This window comes from Neltuma alba, unplaced genomic scaffold (assembly GCF_004799145.2).
Source record: "Neltuma alba isolate B1F8T4 unplaced genomic scaffold, ASM479914v2 tig00010370_pilon, whole genome shotgun sequence".
Classification (NCBI taxonomy): Eukaryota; Viridiplantae; Streptophyta; class Magnoliopsida; order Fabales; family Fabaceae; genus Neltuma; species Neltuma alba.
In genome coordinates, this window is record NW_021635275.1 from 254,829 (window position 1) to 278,195 (window position 23,367).

Genomic DNA, 23,367 nt, shown 5'->3' on the forward strand with positions numbered 1-23,367 from the left:
CTTGAAATCTGATTGCGAATTCTCCCATTAACCAACGACAAATTTCTAGCAATTTTTTTTTGTCACGATTTTAGCTGCTTCTTCCCTCTTTATATTCTATATGGACATTATTACGAATGTTTATTAATAATTATGTACATATCAAAAACTTTAGTTAAAATGATTAATATTTGTAAAATTTGGAATTCTTTTTGTTGAAATTATTAATCACGGAAAACTGTCTCGTTAGTTAAAAAGATCACTTAATTAGTTAAAAAATATTCAAATATAAGACTCTTTTTCAAAAGGTTTAGAATGAAAAAAAAATTAGGAAAAATCTCAAAAAAGTGACTGTTGAATTTTAAAATGACAAATCAGTATTGGTTACTACATTTATAAAGAAAATGACTACACTTACAAAGCAAATAACAACATATTTTTGTAGTAATTCCTGATTTGTCATTTTAAAATTCAACAGTCACTTTTTTAATGATTTTCTCAAAAAATTAAGAGGGAATCTTTGAATATGGGGGTAATAAATTCTCCCTCGTGGTGAGTTGTAACAGCCACTTGTGCCACTTTTAAGTCGTTTGCCACGTGATCCTCTTTTTAATTGTGCAAAACTTTTTTTTTGCCAATAAAATTGTGTAAATCAATGTGGATTAGACAAATCTAGAAAATGTGAGGAAAAAGAAAAGAAAAGGCTTGCTGGCTCTGCCTTAATAAATGCTTTGGAAAAAAATAAGTTGGGCTTCGTCCAGCCTTTAAACCCTAATTTTGTTTTTATTTTAATTGATTTTTAAAAAAAAATTTATTCTCACTACCCAATCCTAATTTATTATTTACGCAAGTTTTAATCTCAACAACACATATCCTCCTCTTCTTAAGTTCAAACAACTTTACTTGAATCCATCCACCTTTTGTTTGATTTCTTTCTTGGAACAGTTGATTCTTCTTTTAAAGAAAAACTATATGAGAGGTACATATACTTTTTTCAATTTTTAATTTGATATCTATGTATTTTTTTTCTTAATTAAATCATTTAATTTTACTTTTTTAGCAGCATTAGCTTTTAGTACAGCTTTGTTCTATTAATATTTTTAATCTCTGTGCAAGGGTTAACAATGTTAAATTTAAAAGAGCAAAATTAAAAATTTAATTAAAAAAAACACATAGATATCAAATTAAAGAATAAAAAAAAAAGTATAAGACTATAAGTATCTTGATGTCTCAGGGATGAAATTCACTTAGACTAAAATACTCTCATCTATGTCATAATTGAAAATTTTTAACACTAATTTTACCGAATAAAATGAACTATTTTCTTATTAATGTCCACAAAATAACATTTAAAAAATGGATTAGTGGGTCATGTGGCCTTACCCATAAGCAGCTCGCAGGGTCATTATTTTAAAACTTGTAAAATATAGTGGCCTACATATCCACTCCAAAGTACTTAATATTGAAACTGTCCAGCCAAAATATTAATGTACTATTTGAAATTAGTTGAGGTGGTAAAACAAGATGGAGTATGAATAGGGGTTACAATTTAGAATTTCCTAGTATAACAAAAAAAAAATAGTTTATCTAAAGTTATAATTTTTTTTTTGGAAAAAACTCAACATAGAATATAGTTTTGATGAATTAGAATATTTGACCTTGCAATAAATGTTAATAATTTTGGAAGTAAATTCAGATTGTGATATAGTATCAAACAACAATTAGATTAGATTTTTTTTTTTTCAATATAAAGTATCTAATATTTTATTATGTAGTCAATTAGATGCATACATCCCGTATCCTATAAGATTTCTTAGTATTTCAATATATATATACTTCAAATAACTAAATTTTAAAATAATATAATCATAACGAAAAAATCCAAACAGAATATGTAAATCTAAACTATATCTTCAATTTATTAGTGAATTCTCATATACCCAACCGCCAAAGGATAAGGTTACATGCACCAATAAACATTAAAAGAATAATACAAGTTCCTGGTCAGAAAAGAATAAAACAAGTTCATTATAGTTTTATACTTCATAAGTTATTTTACATTCCCAAATAGTGGCATAATAATCCACTCCAAAATACTTGCCACTTTTCCTAACATGTTTAGATAGAAACGAATTATGGTTTCAGAAGTAATTTCACGACTCACAAAGTAAATATGTGAGAGAATCTGTCTTAATTTATAGAAAAATGCTTTTAAAAAGCACTTATGGGCTCATCTAAACACCTCCTAAAACTAGTTTAAGGGAATAAAATAAATAAAAAGATATGAATATCTCTCTCTCTTTATTTGGTTTCAACCAGGAAGTACCAGATTCGATCATGTGACTTGATGGGAGACACAATATTGCTCCACCATCTAGCCAAAAGTTCGATGGGCAAATGAGTATCTCACTTACAACAACTTGATATAAGTATTAGAATATACTCATCCGGTGCTAAATATAATATCTATTTTATAATGTAAATTACGTTACAAAATGAATTTTATATTTAGGATGGGAGAGAGTATTAGGATAAAACATTAGGGCAGCAAGCCTTAGACACTCTTGTTCAGCTTTTATAAGGGTGTTTGAGTAAAACCTAAATTATGATTTTAAAAATAATTTTACGATTTAAAAAGTGAATATATAATAGAAATTATTTCAATTTGTATAAAATTACTTTTGAAAAGTGCCACCCATTATATCTACACACATATATGTATTGAGCTAAACCCCTTATATCTATATCAAAGGTATTAATGAAACCTCTAGAAGCCCATTATACCCTCCCGAACTTAATAGAAAGACACAACTCTTATCGTAGCCTCAATTATTACAATTACTTTAACTAATAATCATTGATTAGCTGTGAGATAAATACAAAGGTAATGATCCATTAGGAAGACATGAACAAGTAGAACATTTTTTGAAAAATCCTTGCAGTGAAACGTTGCATGATGAAAGATTCAGATTGATAAAAGAAGTTTATGACATGTCATATCTTTTATTCTACCGTGAGGGATTTTCTTTCAATGGCATGATAATTTTCTTATATAAATTTCTATGACTTTTTCTGAAAGATATGAAATTATGCTTAATTAATTACTAGTATAATTTTTTTTTTTTTATGTAATAAGGAGAGTGCTTCATCTTTCTTAAGATATGGAAAGGTAGAGAGTAGAGGCTCTTTCCAAATAAGATTACTTTTGGTGAATATAGAGTAATTAATTTAGTATTTTTCTTATTTTCATTTGACAAAAATGATTAAATTAGATGAACATCTGGCTTGAAGATTCTAAAAATATCAGTATAACAGAAAAATCCCTCCAATATAATATTTTAAGAAAAATTAATTTTATGGCGGTTGTATGGTTACACGCGCCATATGGGATCCAAACTCCACAACAAAGTAGTTGATTGTCCCATGGGTCCCATAACAAGGTCGAGCGTGTATAGCACGCATGATCAAGAGTTTCACGTTTAACCCTGTAATTTATATTTTATATTATATATTAATAAAAATAATCCTCAAACAAAGATGAAGAAAAGGTAAAAGCTTTAATTTAGTGGGGAAGACACAGTACTGTGTTTGTTTTCTCGTTTCGCTCTGCGTGTTCACACATAAAAGAATTTATTATATATATATGTATGTATATATTGCGACCACCCTGGGTGTGGCTTCTTCTTCAGCTTTAATGGCGTGAGAGAGTAGGCGAGGAGTACAGCTACGGTGTCTAGTAACCGTATGTGAACCTTCAATCTTTGCATGCCTTACCAACCCCTCAGAAATGAAACCCAAAAATCCAAATGAAATGATTTTTTCTTTTGAAATGGGAATGTAATTGATAATTTCCATCGCAATTGTCACTTTCGTTCAACTTCTGAACCTGATTAAAAATGTTGATGTATCGTGAGGGTGTGTTGTTGTTAGTCTGTGCAAATCGACGTCTGAATGGGTTTTCTGATTTTGTGATTGCTTTGGGGTGAGATTTTTCTGCTTTCTTCCTCCGTTATTTTTTTAAACATTTTTTCGGTTAGTATCTCGTCTGGTTATTGGTGTTCGCAAGAGTTGAGATGGTGAGGAAGACCAGAGATATCCTGAAAGACGATCAGGAGCTTGAAATGTTGCTGGAAGAGATCCAGCATCGACATGGGTATGGTGGTAGTAATGATCACGCGGTTTTTGAAAGCCAGGGCATTCGTGGAGTTTTTTATGTGGATGATGATGACCCTTCCTCGCAGATTAAATATCCTCGTGTCTCTTCACCAACAAGCGGGTTCTCTCTGCGATCAGAAGGTTCTTCCTCGAGCTTATTCTCCAGTGTGCATCGTCTATCTGATAATGGATCACCAACTCCACCTCCTTTGGATGAGCTTAAATCCAGTATGCTTTATGGAGTTTCAAACTACCCGAACAGCTTCTGCTTGGGTTCGACAGTATCTGATTCCCCTTCGGCGAAAAAGGCCAGTGAGACTGATGAACTATACCTATGTGCAAAATTGACTAAAATGGGCCTTACCAATCAATATGGAAATTCTTGTAATTTGAAAGATGCATCAATAGGCAAGAGCGGTCTTCCATTCCGTGATAATGCTACTCTGGGTGGAAATAATCCCATCAATGCTTATAAACATGGAGATTACGACAGTTTCAAGAGAGAATTTCCTGACCCAATGGGAGTTCAACCCCCTTTTCCTCTTAGTATTCCGACTTTTGATGCTGAAAGAAATCCAGTGTTCACAGGATTACCTCGGGATTATCAAATGGGTAATTCATTTGGATCACAACCCTGTTCCAGACGACCTGGTACGATCCATTCTCAATTTAATGGCTTCAGTGGTTCAGGGTACTCTCCTTGGCAAGGACAGCTGATAAATAGCTATCATTATGGAGGAAATTTGGGGATAGATCGTACTTCTTCTTTGGGTGGACATGCATTGCCTGATTCTTTACTTTATGCGCATCAAAGTGGAATGAATTTGATGGATGACAGGGGAATTTCAACGTTGCCTGATTCTTCCCTTTGTACCAATTTAAGGCCTCATTTGAGTGCTCAAAATTTACTGCAGTGCAATCTTCCTATGTCTAATGCAAGAGCTGTGCCACCTGCAAACGTTAAAATCCCACAAGGTGGTCTAGATGCCATTACTAGTGAGGGAAGCTTCATCATACAAGGTGAAGGTTTGAATTATTTCCCTGTCAGAGGTTCTGATCGTTGGAGGAATAAGTGTAAGGGTGCTGGGCACGAAACTAGCTTTGCTAAGCATCTACAAAGGTCAGAGCTAGACGACCAGAACCAGATGTTAGGATCTTATAAAAGTCCTAGTGTTAGGAGTGGATGCTCTTTCCCTTCAGTACCCGAGTATAATTCCCTGGCAGAAGCTCAAGGATATATATATTTATTAGCCAAAGATCAGCATGGCTGTAGATTTCTGCAAAGGGTGTTTGATGAGGGTACACCACGAGATGTTCAAGTAATATTTTCCGAGATCATTGAACATGTAGTGGAACTCATGATGAATCCTTTTGGAAATTACCTCATGCAGAAGTTGTTCGATGTGTGTGATGAAGAACAGAGGATGCAGATCCTACTCATGATTACTAAAGAGCCAGGGCAGCTTGTCAGAATCTCTTTGAACACTCATGGGTATGGTGATGTAACTTATGCAAATTTTACAATATGATATCGATTTTTCTAATGTTGGTTTTGACATCACTTTTTCTTTTTGTCAGTACTCGTGTGATACAGAAGCTCATTGAAACTCTTAAGACTAGGCAACAAATTTCGCTAGCTATATCAGTCCTTGAGCCAGGATTCTTGTCTCTCATCAAAGATCTAAATGGAAATCATGTGATCCAGCGTTGTTTGCAGTGCTTAAGCAATGAAGATAACAAGGTATGACTTCTATCTTCTCCAAGTAACTAGTTTATATATTGGATGACAATTTTTAATAGGTCGTCATTAATAGAAAGACAAGCTTATTCTTTTACAAAGGATACATTACAGGAGAGCATTACAGTGGTGTTTGTTCTTTACTTCCGTTTGGCAGTTGGATATTGTAACCCCGCTCAATGATTTAAGCATTTTTCTATTTCTACCTGATTATGTAATAATTCTCTTGTTTCTGTAATGTTTATCTAATGAAAAGTGACAGTTCCTGTTCTGCTGCATTTCGCCAGAATAAGATACAGGCAAACTGTAGTGCCAGGTTCAACCACCCAGCTGACATTTGTTAATGTATTGGCGAATATCACGTCATTATGTCTAAGCCTTGAGAACAATTTATTTCTAGACACAGTTCATGATCACCTTTACCAATACCTATTTCATTGACTTATGTTTATCACAATAATTATATCATTTTCATTTCCGCATTGTTTCATGGCATTATCAGATTTATCTGTTTGCATTTTATCCTTTCAGTTGGGTTTGGGTGTTGGCTCTTGCTTTTCACTGTTAATGTTCTTCACAGCATATTCTTCCTCCTCATGGTGGAAATTTAGATGTTGAAACACCATAAAGATGCTTCAAAGTTATGAAACTTCCTGATTATGTATTTATGTCAACACTAATTTTAATAAAAGGATGCAATATGTTATGGCTCTGGTTCTTCTGATCTTTGCCATGATAATATTGATGGTGCTTGAACGTATGTCATACTATTTTGTTTTATTATGACATGACATGGGATGCTTCCACATTTGTATATTGTTTCTTGCCTCTTGCAAGGCTTTCAATATTTGATCTCCCAACATCTGTTGTACAGTTTCTTTGGATACTTTTGGCCATTCTCCAGCAGCTGATTAGCCATTCTTTGCCATGGAGTTTGTCAATAATATTCATTGCCATGAATGAAGATATTAACTTCTGTTATGAGCCGACTCCCCTTTCTATACGCCAGAATGCATGCGAAATGTCAAGTTAAAAAAAAAAAAAAAAAGGCCATAGTAATTAGCTGTGGTCAAATGAATTTATGAGGATTAATAAAGATGTCAGTCACTTTCTCTGGCTTCGTACTAGAAGTCATGATACAAAATGTTTTATAAGAATGTGACATGTAGGGAATCAACTCCTGAATATATATGACATGTGGAGAATCAACTCCTGAATATACTTATGGGTTTATAAAACTCAAACTGTGAGAGGCTTCAAAGTTAAAAGAAATGATTTGTGATTGGTTGATGATCTCTTGGGTAAAAGGCATTCTCAAAGTAGTTAAAGTGGCATCTATGTTGATACTGGTTGCCTAGTCTTAATGCCAGCTATATGCTGCAGAGAAATATTTACATTAACAAATACACAGAGCTTTCTCAATGTGGGAAATATCGTTGCAAAGTTTCCTGTTGTGCGCTTAATGATATAAATATCTTTTATTCTTTTAGCTCAATTGATATGCTATATTCATGCTTATTGATTTAGGCAGGCCCGCTAACTTCTTGTGGTTTCTCTTGTTACTTGCTTGGAGCAGTTTATATTTGTTGCTGCTGCGAAATACTGTGTTGAAATTGCAACTCATCAGCATGGATGTTGTGTTCTACAAAGATGCATTAGTCATTCCAGGGGCAAGCATCGCGAACAACTGGTTGCTGAAATATCTGCTAATGCTCTTCTTCTAGCTCAAGATCAATATGGGTAATCATTAGAAACACACTACTTTGTCTATGTTTTCCCAAATCCTTATGTGGACATACAAACCATTTTTATTTCCTGAACGGATAATTCCTTTTCAGATTGGAAAGCCTGTTTTCTGTTTGCTCTACGAAGTAACTTCGACTATATTAGAAGGTTTTCTTGTACAGGATTGTGAAACTTAGCTGCTAATAGATACATGTGATAGAAATGTGGGCAAATAATTTTTAAAGGAAATGTTTCATTTTGAGCACTAGATCTGGATCTACTGCATTTGATCATGCATCATTCCTTATGCTAGGAGAAAATTTACGTACTTGATTTTCAAATTGAAATCCATTCACAATGCACTATTTCCGCATGATTTAATTGTTGCATTTCAAAATTTTATGCTTTGAGTCCTGAGAGATGTAGGATAGATCATCCCTTTTGGTTTTTCCACCCATTCACCTGTTGGTTGGTTTTTCTGCCCCCATGCAGAAATTATGTTGTTCAATATATCTTGGAGTTGAGGATCCCATCTGCCACTGCAAGTATAGTTTCACAATTCGAAGGTAACTATGTTCACCTGTCAACACAGAAGTTCAGTAGCCATGTGGTTGAAAAATGCCTCGCTGTATTCAATGATGAGCATCGTGCACGAACCATCCATGAGCTGCTCTCAACTCCTCACTTTGAGCAGTTGCTTCAAGATCCTCATGCGAATTATGTTATTCAATCAGCTCTTCGCCATTCTGAGGTTTGTAACACATATACTTGATATGCTTTCTCACCTGCCTTGCCTCCCCCCCCCCCCCCCAAAAAAAAGAAAATATGTATGATTGAGCACTTGTTGCAAAGGCTTTATCAGCAAGTGATTCAACAAACCCATCAATTGATCAGTTGAAAATGATGGCATACCATATCTCAGTTGAATATTTCTTAAAAGTGTATATATGGATTGTGGGGTTACTTCTTTTCCTTTTCTCATGCTTTCCTTTTCCTTCTAAACCAGGGCTTTGTGCATAACGTACTGGTCGATGCAATTGAGTCACACAAAGCAATTTCGCGAAACAGCCCATATTCAAAGAAGATTTTCTCACAGAAGCTTCTGAAGAAATGATGTATATTGTCACCACCCGTGAGAAGTTTTGTTGTTGTTCTAACATTACTCCAATTCTATGCATTGCATGGTTATTTAACTGTAAGTTGGGATATTGATAACCATTCAAGCTGTTAGTCTTCTTCCAGAAGTGTTTATGCATTTTGCTCAGGTAGTTTAGGTAAAAGGAAGGGGTGGGGGAAGGGGGGGGGGAATAAGGCAATTGTGCCTTCTAATCTTCTTGAATTTTGCCTGTATTATCTATCTGTATCTCCAACTCTTTGGAAATTATCCTGTTAATTATGATCTTTGTTTCTGTATGAAGCTGTGTACGGACATGGTGTGTATATGATATTGTTAGGATAAAATCCTCCTCTATTTAGTGTTTGATGTCTCCTTTATTTACCCATTTCTTCTGAATTATAGAGCCAAAATTTTCAAAACAAACTGAGTTGTTTGAAAAATAAAAAGGAGCAGTTTATGTAACTCCCACAAAATCTAGGAATAAGTTGTATAATCTAAAACAAAAGGTAATGTCATGTAATTTTGACAAAATTCAAGAAAATTTTATGTAATTTATCTTTTTTTGGGCAGATTTGTGTATAGTTTACAAGTAGGGTATAGTAAGTATAATTTTAGCAAATTTAACGAACTGCCTATGAAATTTCTTTTCTTTCTCCTGATGTGTAATTTATGCTATATATTTTAAAATAAAACTAATTATTGATTTATAAAAAAGGGGGAAATGACATGTACTCTCAGAAAATTTAATTTTATTCAATGAAGAGCTAATGCATACGAGCTAGATAATTTAACTCAAGTTATGTTAATATATTAATTTCAATTCAATAGGAAAGGTTGGCCCATAAGGAAACAAAAGGGTATAAGAAAACAACTTGCTTTAATTATTTTTTATTTGGTGATAACAACTTGCTTTAATTATGGTAAAAGGGAATAATAACAAATTTATTGGTCCAATTATAACTTAGTGGTACCTTAACGGTGGAGCCTGAAAGTGACCATTGGATGTTATTGTCAATTTTTGGAGGCCTATCACTAAAATCAGCGACCTAATGATGATTGCCTTTCTTCCAGAAGTGCTTCATCCAATTTAATCTCTAAAAGTGTTTTTAAGTCAACAAATAATTGGCCAACTCGGTTGCCTTAAATTTCCTGGTAGAAAAAAACTCAGTTGCCTTAAATCAAAAATTATTTTTGAATTTTAGTGGACAAAAGTGCACGTATAGTTCTTTATCTTTATATAAAGTTTTATTTGGGTCTCTTAATTTTATAAAATGTTTTTAATTTTATAATATTAATACTATTAGTTTCATTAACAAAAAATACTGATATTAAAATTTTAAATGTTAACAAAATATTCGTAAATACTGACATAGAGAGTTTTGTTTTTTAAAATAAAAAATGACTGGTATAAAAAAAATTTGAATGTTTTTTCTTTCCATCATAATTTGAGCTTTACGACATTAGGGTTATATTAAGATTAGATGATTGAAAAAATACCTTATAAAGCTAGGCAATTAAACTTTAATTTTATATAAAATTAAAGAATTGAAAATGTAATTGGAATCCGAAGAAGAATAACTTTTCCAAGCATAATTTTTTTTGGCGGCATCTATGATGTTTGACTTCAAAATCCTAGGAAAGCAGTAAAAATTTAGCTATAAGTTAGATAACTAATTTGAGATATTAAGAAAATTAATTAAGTTAGTTATTTATTACACATATGTGTTGGTCTCGTTAAATCATTATTTTCAATCATGTACATCATATTATTAGAATTATTCATTAGTAAGAAATTCCTTAAAATTAATAGCGATATTTTAGGAACAAATTAAAGACAAAATAGATTGAGATATTATATTTAAAACTAAATCCAACCTTTAATTGGCTCCTATATTAATAATGAAGGGTAATATAATTTTTTTCACTCCATGTAACTATTGTTGCTTTCAGCAGTCCAAAGACAAAATGATATTAATAAGCAAAAAGTTTTACAAAGTCTACATAGATAGAGCTCCTGCTGATAAAGTGATCAAAATTAATGCAGATGGCTCTTTTTCTCTTCATAGAGATGCTGCTGGCACTGGAATTGTTTGCAGAGCTCCTACATGAAAAAAGTTAAACTTTAGAAAACAAGACCTGGAAATATCTATTGTTTGTGTAGATTTATTGGTAAGTAAGTTTTCCTTATGAATTTGAATATTATTTCAAATTTTTTATTGTTTTCTTGAATAATTAGAAATTCAGTTGTTCATATCTAATTTGGAATTTTTTCAAAAAATTTCAATCTTTTATAACTTTTTTTATAAGTTAACCTTTCGTAACTAATGTTTGTAATTAAACAAATAAAACAATTTGCTCAATTATTTATTTTCTTAACTCTCCATTTTTCCCATAAAAGAAAATGTTCCGAGAATCGGGTGCCGATGAGTGAAATAGATCAGTGCATCTGTGAATTATTATTGACGAATTTTGAGATTTTTGTCAACTAGTAATTCATTATTATATTTAATGCAAGTTTAAGCAGATTTTAAATATACTTTATTTAATTATTATATTTAATTATCCAGTATCTAGTATAGTTTTTTTTTATTTATAAAATTTAATTTACCTTGTCAAAAAAGTATTCATGTGTCTTTCACTCAACTCATAATAGTTGATCCTTCATTTGAAAATATGATTTTTTTTAATGTATTCTGAAAAACAGAAAATTTGTTCTGAAAAATAAAAAAATATAATATTTTTCGCTTGATTAATGATAATTGTGTTAATAAAAAAATAAAATGTTAATATTATTTTTAGTCCTTAAAATGTGACATCAGTTCTTAAAATTTGTAACAATAATTTTGAATTATGGATTAGTATGAGATTAAATTTTAAAGATTAAAAATAATACTAATCCTAAAATAAATCATTCTTTCACATTTCACGGGGTAGAAAGGAAAGATTCCGAGGGGCGGTGGGGCCGCCAAAGCAAAGACCCACTATCAATTGCGCTGATTTATATACGTAGTATTTATTTTTAGAACGCACCCCGCCGCTCACGTGGCTCGCACTTCCTAGTACGACCGCGTTCGCATTTGTTAACGAATAATATGTCGACACGTATACATGGGGAGAACGTGGACCAATGGTATTGGAGAAACTGATCGGATCTCAGCGCCCGCCTCTCGTCCACGAATTCTGATATCCGCCTCGTGGGTCTTAGACACGTGTCAGTCTCTGCGTGATACCTTCAAAGTTCAAAAAACAAGTAAATAAAAATATTACACAAAAAATAGAATAGAATAAAATAAAATAAAATAAGATAAAGAAAATTCTGAAGGCCTTTGTTCGATTCCAGAGGCAAGAAAGCTCTGGAAGCTCCTAGGAATCCTGTCGCGAGAGAGGTGAAAATAGCTGAAGCTACTCGCAGCTCACCTTTTGTGTTGAATTTCAGTTCTGTGTTCTGGTTTCCGAATTTCTGCTTTCTTTTCTCTTTTCTTTGAAAACTCTCATTTATCCCGCAAAATTTGTTCTTGAGGCAGTTGAATGCAAAGATTTTCCGTCTACTCGCAGATTTCTTGTTTTCTTGCATTTTTTTCAATTTTTGTTACATGTTTACGTGTTTTGGTTAATGAATTGAAGTTTAGAGAGTGAGAGATCTTCATTTGCGTTTCATGGCGTTCTAGTTGGATCAATTTGATTGTTCTTCATCGTCATTTCCTTTTCTTTTCCGCCTCTCTTTAACTTTTGTTATAGAATCATTACTGATAAACAGTTTCTTGATTCTACTTTTTACGTTCTACTGAAAGGAATGGTTTTTAGATTTACTCACCTGTGCTTAGTTGAGACCAGCTAGTTAGGGCTTAATGGATTAGTTACTGGGTGTTATTTCTGCTGCTCTTTGTTAGGGCTGGATGGATTAATGGCTCCATCTTTCGCTTTAACGTACCAATTCATATGTGCAGTTTATTTGGAAGAAAACTTTGTAAGGAAATGCTGAGAATGAACCTCCAATTGTAAATATTGAGACTTGGAATTCCTTGGCTGACGAACTTTTTGGATATTGATGATCTTTGCAATTTAGAGCAAGCTTTTGCGTTATACAAGTTTGAGTGTTTGATTCATTGGTCATTTGACTTTTATTGTTTATGTTCTTATTCTCCCATTTTTACAATTGAATGTGCCCGACAGTGTTGTAATTGCCTAAATGGTCCAGAAGATTTATCATTTCCAAGGGCAAAAAGAGTCTTGTTCCAGCCTCATGTTTAAAAAAAATTGAGTGCTTTGCTTTATATGATTTCCATCTTTCCTGATCAAGGGATGAAACTTAAGGTTTTTGTAGGAAGTTGATATGACCCAATTTTTTCATTTCCCTATCCAAGGCTGGGCTACAAATTTCTTAAGCTAGTGAGTTGGCCTGTCAAACTGATTTTTGCCTGATCTTTTGGGCTGGATTTGTTTAAATTGTTTTAGTTGATTCTTTAAAATTTGGACATCGGGTGTGTCTTATTATTGTTATATTATGTGATAGAGAAGCACCTTTATTGGCGAATATTCCAAAAGAAAACATGACATTAGACCAACTAGTTGCTTGTGTATTCAGTGGCGGATAGAGGATCTAGAAGGAATGTCCAACTTTTGCACATACGAGGTATTTACTATTGCAGTTCAATTTTAATTTCCAGCATTTAGTTGTAATAATAATATATTATCTAATCTACGTGGAAAGTATGTTTTTTCATTTGACTATTTCCATGTTCAAATTCCGTTTTCTCCCCAATACTATTTGGTGAATTACATTGTTTTTAAAACTAAACTGGGCATATGTGGTCAAGACACTTTCTTAGTGTTGTTACTATACTTATATTTGTAAATCGTAACATATTATTGTGTGGCTTAATGTCAAAATATTTTTGTTGTCTTGGAGACTTTTGGCCTCCCATTTTGGATATACTTCTTAGTCTTAAATTTTATATGTGCTTGCTTGTCTTGTTCATTTTATCGAAATAGCTTAAGGGCTTGTTTGGGACAGCATTCAAAAATACTTATAAGCACGTTTCACGTAAATTGAGACAAAACTTTTTTCACATATTTACCTCGTATTTCATAAATCATGATTGAAAAGCTACTTATAAGTTATTCCAAATAGGCCCTAAGTTTGGTCACAATGATAAGATGTAATTATTATTGAGTGATTTTCAAATTTTATGATATCTTCATGTATCTTTGTTAATATACTATCTAGTTATTCTTACATTTTATGATATCCATGTATCTCTATTTTTAAGAGATTCTTTCTTATCTACCACATCTGATTATTTTTAGAAGCTACTGAAAGAGTGAAGCTTCTAAAAATAATCAGAAATTCCCCCCCCCCCGGGTGGTTATCTTGATTAATTTTAAAAGTTTAAACAAACATTATAAAATTTCACAGAAGTGGCTTTTTCCCCCCAAAAAAAAAGTCATTTTTGCAAGAAACAAGCTTAAATAAACAAGCCTGAGGGGCATGAAGTGATTCGTTTTTCTTTTTTGCTTGGGTTTGTTCTCTCATGCCTTAGAAGCCTCAAGTCCTGGACCTTTTTTTTATATATTAAATATCATGTCAAATTTTCTATTTTGTGTGCTTGATTTCCCCAAAATACATTGGGCTACTTTGTCAAAATATATTTCATTTTTCATATTACTTTTAGATGTGAAACTTCTATTCTCTGTTTATGTTGTTTTAGTTCAAGAGTAAAAATGACTGCTGTGGATGAATCTAGAATTTTGCATTTGCAAAAGATTGGAAAGGGCTTTTTTTGTGTCTCATGTGAGACTTCTGGCGGAGACATGTTTGGTTGTAAACTATTACGGTTAATGCTTGTGTCAATGCAATAATGCTGAAAACTCGTAGACATTTGAGGTAATACTTTATGTGGATAATGGCTTTCAGTGCTGTTAAGGATGGAAGCAATTAATGGATTACGGTATTAGGTTAACCGGTGGAGTGACCTACTCTCCTTGCATGACCACAGAAATTTTAAGTAACATCTTCTTAGGTGTGTGGAATCATATGCATATAAGATACTCCCTCCAGTTCTTATTATAAGTTTCAAATAACTAATTGATAGGTAACAAACAATTAGTTAAAAACAGTAAAGGTCATATGCCTTTATAAATAAGAAAAAAGTATGAAAGAGAATGTGTGGGGACATGTGATAAGATAGAAATAATTAAGGGCAACATTGCAAAAAATGTATTAAATATTAAGACAATTGAAGCTCATAACAGGGACCATACCTCTTTCCAAATTTGAAGCTTGTAATAAGAACCGGAGGGAGTATTTTAATAGTATTTCTTAGAAATTTATTTCAAGATTAAGAGTTAGCATCAGCCTCACTGAGCTACTTAGTATACTTTGGTGTCCTTGATCCAATGCTTTAGTTGACACATCAGTGTCGATCTCTAGACTATCAAAACTTTTGTTGCTCTTCATATATTTTGTCAAGCTTCATTTAGATGGGTTAAGGTACAATTTTAACCCCAATCTTATTTCTCAGGTGCAATTTTGCCCCTGATCTTTTTATTGGTGCAATTTTGATGCAAAAATTGCATCCAAAAAAAAAAGTTCAGGAGCAAAATGGTGTCTGAAAAATACGATCAGGGACAAAATTGCACCACCGAAAGATTAAGGGCAAAATTGTATCTGAAAAATAAGATTAAGATCAAAACTGCACCGTAACCCTATTTAGATCTCTAAAACAATATTGGGCTTGGAATCTTCCAATTTCTTATTTTCTTGTTAGATGCTACTCTTCCGGTCCTTAATGTAAAAGCTACTCAACTAATTTGAGTAGATTAAGGACGTTAAATAAATTATAGATTCTAACAAATAATCCCATGTAACGATAGATTATATATTAGTTTATGAGTTAGACAAGTTAATTTGGGAAAAATTAATAAATACAAGAGATAAAATGGATTAATGCCTACATTTAGGACCAAAATCAACTCCCTAGATCTTTCATTTAGGAGTGTATGTCTTCTCCTAACAATATAAACTTGAATTAGTTTTTGACATGGTGTCAAAACATTCATGAAAAATAGTTTGGAGTTTGATCCATGTTGCCCTATTCCCATAATCAAATTAAAGATCAGATCAATTTATGGTGGGCCTACGCTCTGTGAATGTGCAAAGCCCAAATTTTCCACATTGCTATTGGATGAGAGAGTTGGGGGAGACATTGAAATTCTGGCCACCATATCAACTCAAGAGCTTAACTATTAAGTGAAGGCCTATAGATTTCCTTATATAATCTTCAACATTAACCACTCAATGTTTCGATCCTTAATAGTTTAAGCATTTAGGATGCTAGGTTATCGTGAGTACTTTTCTAAATATTTGTTTTTGTACTTGTGATATTGCAGCTCGAAGATCATGTGTGGGATGAATATGGTGAGAACGATGATCATATAGTGCCCCATGCTGGTGATGACCATAAGGAACAGTTTGCAATACAGGGAGATAGCTGCAAAAGACCCTGCCAGGAATTGTATAATAGTAAAAGTGCTGATAACGTTAGTAGCCACTATAGTCATGAGAAAGAGAAATTATATTTGATGTCTCGGAAGGAAAACATGATGGAAAAGAATTCATGGTCTCAAACACCTGAAGGTGTGTTACCTTCATGCAATGCCGACGCTAGTGAAGAAGTGAAAAGACTAGCATCAGATGATATAGGGATGTCTGATCGTTGTTTCAAGAGCTGCAATATGGATTCTAGTGGTAGTGAGCTTTGTGCTGATGATACTATTTTGGGAGACAAGCGTGTAGTGAAAGATGATAGTTTGTGTCAATATCCAATCAACCACATATCACAGACTGACAGTGAACTCAGTTTTCTTGATAACGATGGGTGGCTTGATATTGGAAACTTTGAAGACGTTGACCAGATGTTTAGGTAGTGAGATCTCCTACTTGACTCAAGTTTTAATATTCTCACCTTTACCTTTTTTGAGTGTCACTTTTAAAATCGCAGAAGTTGTGATTCAACATTTGGATTGGGGAACCTTAATAATGAAGAGGAGTTCTGCTGGTTCCCATCTTCACACAACACGGAAGGATTCGATGAGGCATTGAAGTCTGACTTCAAATTTTCATGTGCTGAAGCAGGTCCAATGAAAGTTTTGTCAGATTATAATTTAGATTCCAAACCAGATGTTGAAGGTCCGCCAATGCCTGGTTCCAACGGAACAGCATCTCCTGTTGATAGAAGACTGAGATGTCGAATTGATGTTGATGATGATGCTGTCCCTGGTTCATTGTCAATGTTAAATGAACTAGACATGAAATCTGGTAATGCGGATGACTTGGAATTCAAAGATAAGGTGGGTGCAGAATGCTATTTTATTTTCTGCTTTCTGTAATATTTAACTTGGATTCTTTAGTTCTGAAATTTGAATTCTGGAGCTACAATTTTATGTACTCTTTATTCTAAAGACTCAAAAGGCGTGGTTCCTGCACAACTCTTAAATGGATTAGAAGTAATGATTTTGACACATACTCGTGATAAGTTGATGGTTTTTAATAATAGTGAAATAAATCATTGAGGTCTGATAATAAAAGTGTGTTACAGAGCAGGAGGAAGAACTGTTTGTGCTTGATATCTCAGTTGTATGATGTTGAGGTTTATTTATTATGGAATTCTGTGTACTTTATCTGAGTATATTCATCCATTTCAAAGAGTTTTTTCGTCTATGTATTCAAATATTACTATCATCGCATGAAATTTTAAATCAACAGAAATTTCTAACATATTTAGTCTTCGTAAGCATTTGGTGAGATGATGGCAGGATCTATGATAACTAGATGTTTTTTAATCCTGACTGGAGCTATGATTGGTATTGAGTGTCATGAAGGGCAATTAACACTTAATTCTCCTCCTATTATGTGCTTATGTCATTTTGTGTTTTGGCATTTGTGCGATGGCAAATGGCAATGTAAAAGTGGGCTTGATCTTCTGTAATATAAAAAAAAATTGATCTTTTTTCGTTTTTGGTATTTTGTTAAATTTATCAGGTTTGCAGTGTAGACTTTTTAGTGTGAACCAGTCTGCACATTGCAGGCGTATGAATCATCTGCAAATGTTGATTCTACAGTGACAACTTCTGTCAGCTTAATTTGAGCGATCCATTATGTAATTAAATGTTCCTTGATTTGTATCTCATGAATTATAGATGCAAAAGAGGCTGTCTGAGGCATCCGAAGGAAGAATAGAAGATGTCTGCTTGGAAAATGGTGACTCTTTTCATCATTTTTCTCCTCCAACTCAATATGAAGATGTGAAGCAAGCCAATGAAACCTCTTCCGGTGGGGTTAATTCTTATGCTAGCATACTGAAACAGAAACGAAACCTAAATTCCAGTGTACTGACTGAAGTTCCCCTGACAGTCCCAGACTATGGTAATGGACCGAATCACACTTCTCTCTTTCCAACTTCATCTGGATCCAGATCTGATCTTGAAGGCAATCCATCTCCTCTAAAAGAATCATCCTATGCATCAAACATGGCTAGTACTCGCGGTCATTCCTTGCAAGATGCTTCTTTAAAGACAAATGAAAAGGGAGAAATGTCGTACCACAGTCATGATGCACCAGCACTATCCAAGAGTTCAAAAAGTCAAGATATAGTGAGTGTAGCACCATTTAGCAGTCCAGGTTCAACTCAACAGCAACTGGCTCAGTTTGAAAATGAGAATGAAGGTCATAGTGTAGTGAGAGGAGTTAAAGTAGGGTTTTCAAAGGAAATAGACTCATCAAATGTGCAGGAAAGCTCATCCATGAGCTCTGCAATGGAGGAAATCTCCCTTGAAGCTACCAGCTTTCGTCAGCTACAGCAGGTCATGGATCAGGTACTGAACTTTATGACGTCGAAACTTGATCTTGTTTCTTATATTATCCATTGTTAACATGCTCTGCATTTAAATATAATTTTGCTCAGCCATATAAATGTTGTAAATATATACTACTACATGTTAGGCTAACTTCTAGAGTATTATTAACGAGTCTGGATCAAAGAAAAATGTATCATGGGTGAGCAGGGGGGGAATGAAGGGAAAAAGGGATGGGGGTTCTAAATATAGTTTTCTTCATTTCATCTCATGCTAGTGAACTCCCCTTCTAAGTGGTCCCTAATTTGGAGAAGTTAGTTGAAGATGAAGGATCATGTCATATCAGAAGAATGGTAAAAGGATAGAAGATAGAGAATTATAACAAACCTTGATATTCTTTGAAATTTAAACCTGTGTAAAATGAATATCAATTTTGACCTCTTATGTAGTCAGCCTCAATGTTTCAGATGCATATGGTTTTTCCAGAATGAGTTTTTAAGGAGCAAATTCTAAAACTACTGTTGCAAAATCTCACCGAAACCTTGAGTTTTGAAGCTTAAAGGTTCTTCATTTTTCAAAATCACAATGCCTTTAAGCAAATCAAGGAGTTAAACCTTAGCCCAACCGATTGACTGCTTTTTCCTGGGATTTATTACTTGAGTCCAGTGGCTTTAAGGTGAATCCCACTCCTAGAATTTTTTGATAAATCAGTGTTTGAGGTTGGGATTGTTGTCTTCATTTTGAGGATCAGTTGATGCTCTGATTGTAACATAGCAGAGGTCTTGATACGATTGAATGCGAAGCACTGCATAAATTGCTGATCTTTGGGACACAATAATGCATGGAAGTTTCTTTTCCTTTAGATTTAGTGGTTTGGCTTCTTTGCTTTAGTGACGAATTGGAGGTGAGGTCGCGATTCCTAGGTTGTTAAGCGTAATAGTGATCCCAATATTGATTTTATCTCTGTAGATCAGTTGGGTGACATGAAAAAACACTAGGCAGATTATGTTGGTACATCATCTAGGTACAAGTGAGGGGGGTGTGCTAATTTTTCTGTTCCGTGTGCTTACTCAACCTCTTTATTTTTTAGGTCTGGGATTTTAGTTGAATTGTATGCTGGAAAGTGGAAATTCCATGCATGATTCCTGTGAAAAAGCTTTGGGAACAGAAATAGAAACCTTCTGGGCCAAAAATTCGGGAGCAGCTAGCTGATAAAAAACTATTATTTTGTGTTCACTATGCAATGTGGCGAGTGTTTTGCTTTACGTAATTTATTCTATTTGGGTATGCTGTTTACATAATCTTAGTCTTGATTATATATATACATATATATATATTAAAAGAGTGTCCTTATATTATGTTAAAGAAAATAAATTAGGATGGTACTCCATGTTGTAGTACCAATAAGATGTCTACATTACAATCATTGATCACAACTTGTCAATTGACTACTCTTGTATACAACAAAATTTTCTTGAGTGCAGTTGGATATTAGAACCAAAATGTGCTTAAGAGATAGTTTATATCGCTTAGCTAAGAGTGCTGAACAAAGACATGCTTATCCAAATACAAATGGTGGCGATGGAGATGATGTTGAAGCTTGCAAAGCTATGGTGCAGGATCCAAGCAGGTAGTTTCTTACGTTTTCTTATCTACTCAGGTCAATATTTCCTTATTAGAGGACCGGCACAATGGTTAGAATGTTTGTGTAACATTATTACCTGTTATGGTAATGTAGCTGATTTGATTGCTTTCTTCTTTCTGCTTCTCTGGCACCTGTAACTAGTTAAAGATGTAGTATTCAGCTTTCATGTTGCACGCTAGCAGAAATAATGTTTTATTGTTTGAAATCTTAATTAAAATGGAACATGACACTTAAGATGGAGCAAGGACAATGTCATGAATGAATGTTGAGTGTTGGATTATGCTTTAATGATGCCACTCGATGTACGTACTGAGGCTTTGATAACTTGGCAGACAGACCTAAGGTCTAGGACATATTTGAAACTTTTGAGATTTGTTTGTGATTTGTACTTTGAGACAATAGGGGGTCATGAACGTGATTCTAATCCCTACCTTGTCTCTTTTCCACTTGCTATTCCAAGGCCTTATGTCTCCTTAGTAGTCCTCAAAGAGGCTTGTTCTAGGGATGCCAGCCATATGATAAATGTATCCATTGGCAACTTGGCATCTAGCATCTGATACTTTTATCTTTTCCGCGTCTGTGCTTCTACCAGTTACCATTTAATGTTATCTGAATCAATGTTGTGATTGTGCAAATGTTCAAATAAATTTTAGGGTATTTGGTACATATCTGTCTCTGATTTGAAGTGTATTTGGTAATAGTGATGCATTATGAAATATACGTTTCTCAAGGTAGGAAAGAGGATACGCACAAGCACATTTTTGAATTCCTTTCTTAGCTTGCTGAATGCTCTTCTCTGATTTGTTTGGATATCCATTGGGTTTTTCAGTGTTGACTGACGAGTCTTTCCGCCAAATCTAACACTTGGCTTTTTGCAGGTGCACTGGACTCATAGATATGGAAACTGACACTAATCCTATAGATCGGTCTATAGCACACTTACTTTTTCACAGGCCCTCTGACCCATCTAGGTTGCCTCGTGAAGATACTTCACCTTTCAAATCCAATGTTATGGTATGCTTTCATGTGTACATTTAGTGTGTCAACAAGGTAGGTATTTGTTGTTTGCTGCTGCCAGTCTCATGTTCAGGGTTTGATTTACAGCAGATGCATGGATCAGTGACCAACCCACCAGTGGGGACTGAGAATCAAAAGGAAGCTACTAATGGAGTAAATCAAAAACCTTTCGGAGGTTGATGCCCACTGAAAAGTAAGGTTAGAGTCTGCGTTTATTTGTGGTGCATTATGTCTTATTTAAATGTCATCATAAATGATAATGTCATCATAAATGATGATGTACTGGTCTACTTGGATTGGTTGTTAATCTGTAAAACATTTTTGCATTCTTCATTGTGACAGATACATGTTGGGCAATCCATCCATGTTAACATGTAGCCTGCCTCAGCCGCCGCATTTATTGTACCAGATTTTTGTTCCCCATGGCCAGGCTCCTTGTATTTATGTTTCACTAATCAAGTTTACATTATTGCAGGAATAAATATTCTCAGTGTTCACCCAAAGCGACTGTTCCACCTGATGGGTTTGACAGGTTTCGTACTCATTTTTCTGTGTTCCATTTCTGCGCAATTACATGTTTGCCGAATGCTGGAGTTTTATTCTTCCTATTGTTTTAGGATCATCATAACTTGTGTTATTTCTGAGGAACTCACTACTCTTGAACAAGAGGCATGGGGAAACTCATCTTGCCATATTCTCACTTCATTTTCTGCTTTCCTGCACTTTGTCCCAATGCTTGTTCTCCCAAGTGTATGCCTTTTGGTATCTATTGCGTTGTGTTCTGTATTACGTGACCATAATCTCTGTCCACATGATGGCGGTTGTAAGTAAATGCTTCCAATTTTATGATCAGTTTGAGAAACCTACAAGTGTAATTAAATTATCACATGTAAGTATTAGCGAATGATTAGCTGCTTATAGCTAAAATTTTGACTACTTGGTTCATTCATGGTCAAATATCAAGTTAAGCTCTCAATACGTTTTCAATTGCAGAAGACCTTAGGCTGGACTCTGCTGCCTGACTTAGGGTCCAGCCTGAACCAAGCCCGCTGGGCTGGGCTTGGTCTCCCTGATTGGGACAGATCCTACCAAAGCAGCCCATATCTAGCGTTAAAAAGTAACTCAGAAGAAATAAACAAAACAGCAAAAACATCACCTTGGTACTATATTTTTATGGGAAGTTTCAATCAATCCCTTAATTTTGGTTTCAAATATGTTCTTTGAAGTTGAAATTTCGAATTCTTCCTCTTCAGTGTGCGTGTTGAATTTTTTTCCGGAAATGTTACGTTCTCCCATAATTCTTTCTCGACAGACAAGTCTTCCTCCTTCTTTGTTTTTACCAAACTACCCTTCCTTCCACCGTACTATACTTCTTGACACGAGATCTTCAAATTTTTTAACTCTCTTGATGGTTGGAAAGCTGCAAAGGCTGGATAGATGACGACAAGGAAAAGCTCGTGTCAAGGAGAGTGATAAAAAAGGATAAAACCGGCGATTATTCTCCACTTGTCTTTTGGATGCATGGGGACGGTAACCAAGGTGGCCATCAAAAGATCAAGTGAAAAGAGACTGTAGGAAGAGAGATGTTGGAGTCAAGCGGATAACATTCTCCACTTGTGTTTTTATAACAATGTTATTTTCGAGGACGAAATTGAAACATATTTCAAAATTAAATTACACATTTGAAACTCAAAGTAATTTAGGCATGAGATTAAAACGTCCTCAAAGATAAGGTAACTAAATGATGCTTTCATCTAAGTACAAGGTTGTACAAAATATGATATGGAAATTTGAAATGTCACCTAATTAAGTTGGTTATGATCTCAAGGCTTCTAGCATATAAAATTTTAAAGAAAAAAGGGTGAAAGAATAACAAGTTTCAAGTTGAGAGCTATCACCAGGTGTTTGACGAAGGAAATATTCTTAAGTAACAAACACTTAAAAAATGCAATAGAGACAAATTGAACGTATAATTCTTTCCCTCTTATAATCAAGCCGATTACGACAAAGTCACATTTTATGAAAGTGGAATGTGTTGTAGAAAAATATAAGTAAGCATGGCGTTCATTTAAATTTTTCGGAAATGTAACTTTGTCTTGTCATTACAAGTTTTGTCCATTACTACATTTTCCCCCTCCC

At 34.0% G+C, this 23,367-nt stretch overlaps 2 protein-coding genes across 10 annotated transcripts; both read left to right on the forward strand.

Annotated features, from left to right (window-relative positions):
- The first annotated feature begins 3,714 nt into the window (after positions 1 to 3,714).
- On the forward strand, positions 3,715 to 8,985 carry LOC114756035 (uncharacterized). The gene is made up of 5 exons (XM_028944948.1): positions 3,715 to 5,626; positions 5,713 to 5,875; positions 7,449 to 7,612; positions 8,090 to 8,348; positions 8,604 to 8,985. The coding sequence occupies exons 1-5, from the start codon at positions 4,053 to 4,055 to the stop codon at positions 8,709 to 8,711; spliced, it is 2,268 nt and encodes a 755-aa protein (XP_028800781.1). The 5' UTR covers positions 3,715 to 4,052; the 3' UTR covers positions 8,712 to 8,985.
- Positions 8,986 to 12,081: 3,096 nt separating this feature from the next.
- LOC114756033 (protein LNK1) lies at positions 12,082 to 22,171 on the forward strand. Of its 9 annotated transcripts, XR_003741395.1 has the most exons (10): positions 13,211 to 13,347; positions 16,104 to 16,636; positions 16,715 to 17,063; positions 17,913 to 18,587; positions 20,051 to 20,196; positions 21,090 to 21,225; positions 21,316 to 21,421; positions 21,571 to 21,602; positions 21,704 to 21,760; positions 21,846 to 22,155. XR_003741395.1 is itself a non-coding variant. In XM_028944941.1 (9 exons), the coding sequence occupies exons 2-8, from the start codon at positions 13,324 to 13,326 to the stop codon at positions 21,406 to 21,408; spliced, it is 1,956 nt and encodes a 651-aa protein (XP_028800774.1). In that variant the 5' UTR covers positions 12,082 to 12,100; positions 13,300 to 13,323; the 3' UTR covers positions 21,409 to 21,421; positions 21,704 to 22,171. The 9 variants fall into 9 exon arrangements, 6 of the variants coding, with proteins under 6 accessions (XP_028800774.1, XP_028800775.1, XP_028800773.1 ...); XM_028944941.1 differs by lacking the exon at positions 21,571 to 21,602 and adding an exon at positions 12,082 to 12,100 and having other exon boundaries at positions 13,300 to 13,347; positions 21,704 to 22,171; XR_003741393.1 differs by having other exon boundaries at positions 21,571 to 21,760.
- The last annotated feature ends 1,196 nt before the right edge of the window (positions 22,172 to 23,367 follow it).

Coding starts and splice junctions, on each gene's coding strand:
- LOC114756035 (XM_028944948.1), top strand. CDS start 4,053: ATGGTGAGGAAGACCAGAGATATCCTGAAAGACGATCAGGAGCTTGAA. Junction 5,627..5,712: donor ATCTCTTTGAACACTCATGG/GTATGGTGATGT, acceptor TCTTTTTGTCAG/TACTCGTGTGATACAGAAGC. Junction 8,349..8,603: donor CAGCTCTTCGCCATTCTGAG/GTTTGTAACACA, acceptor CTTCTAAACCAG/GGCTTTGTGCATAACGTACT.
- LOC114756033 (XM_028944941.1), top strand. CDS start 13,324: ATGTCCAACTTTTGCACATACGAG. Junction 13,348..16,103: donor CCAACTTTTGCACATACGAG/GTATTTACTATT, acceptor GTGATATTGCAG/CTCGAAGATCATGTGTGGGA. Junction 18,588..20,050: donor TACAGCAGGTCATGGATCAG/GTACTGAACTTT, acceptor TCTTGAGTGCAG/TTGGATATTAGAACCAAAAT.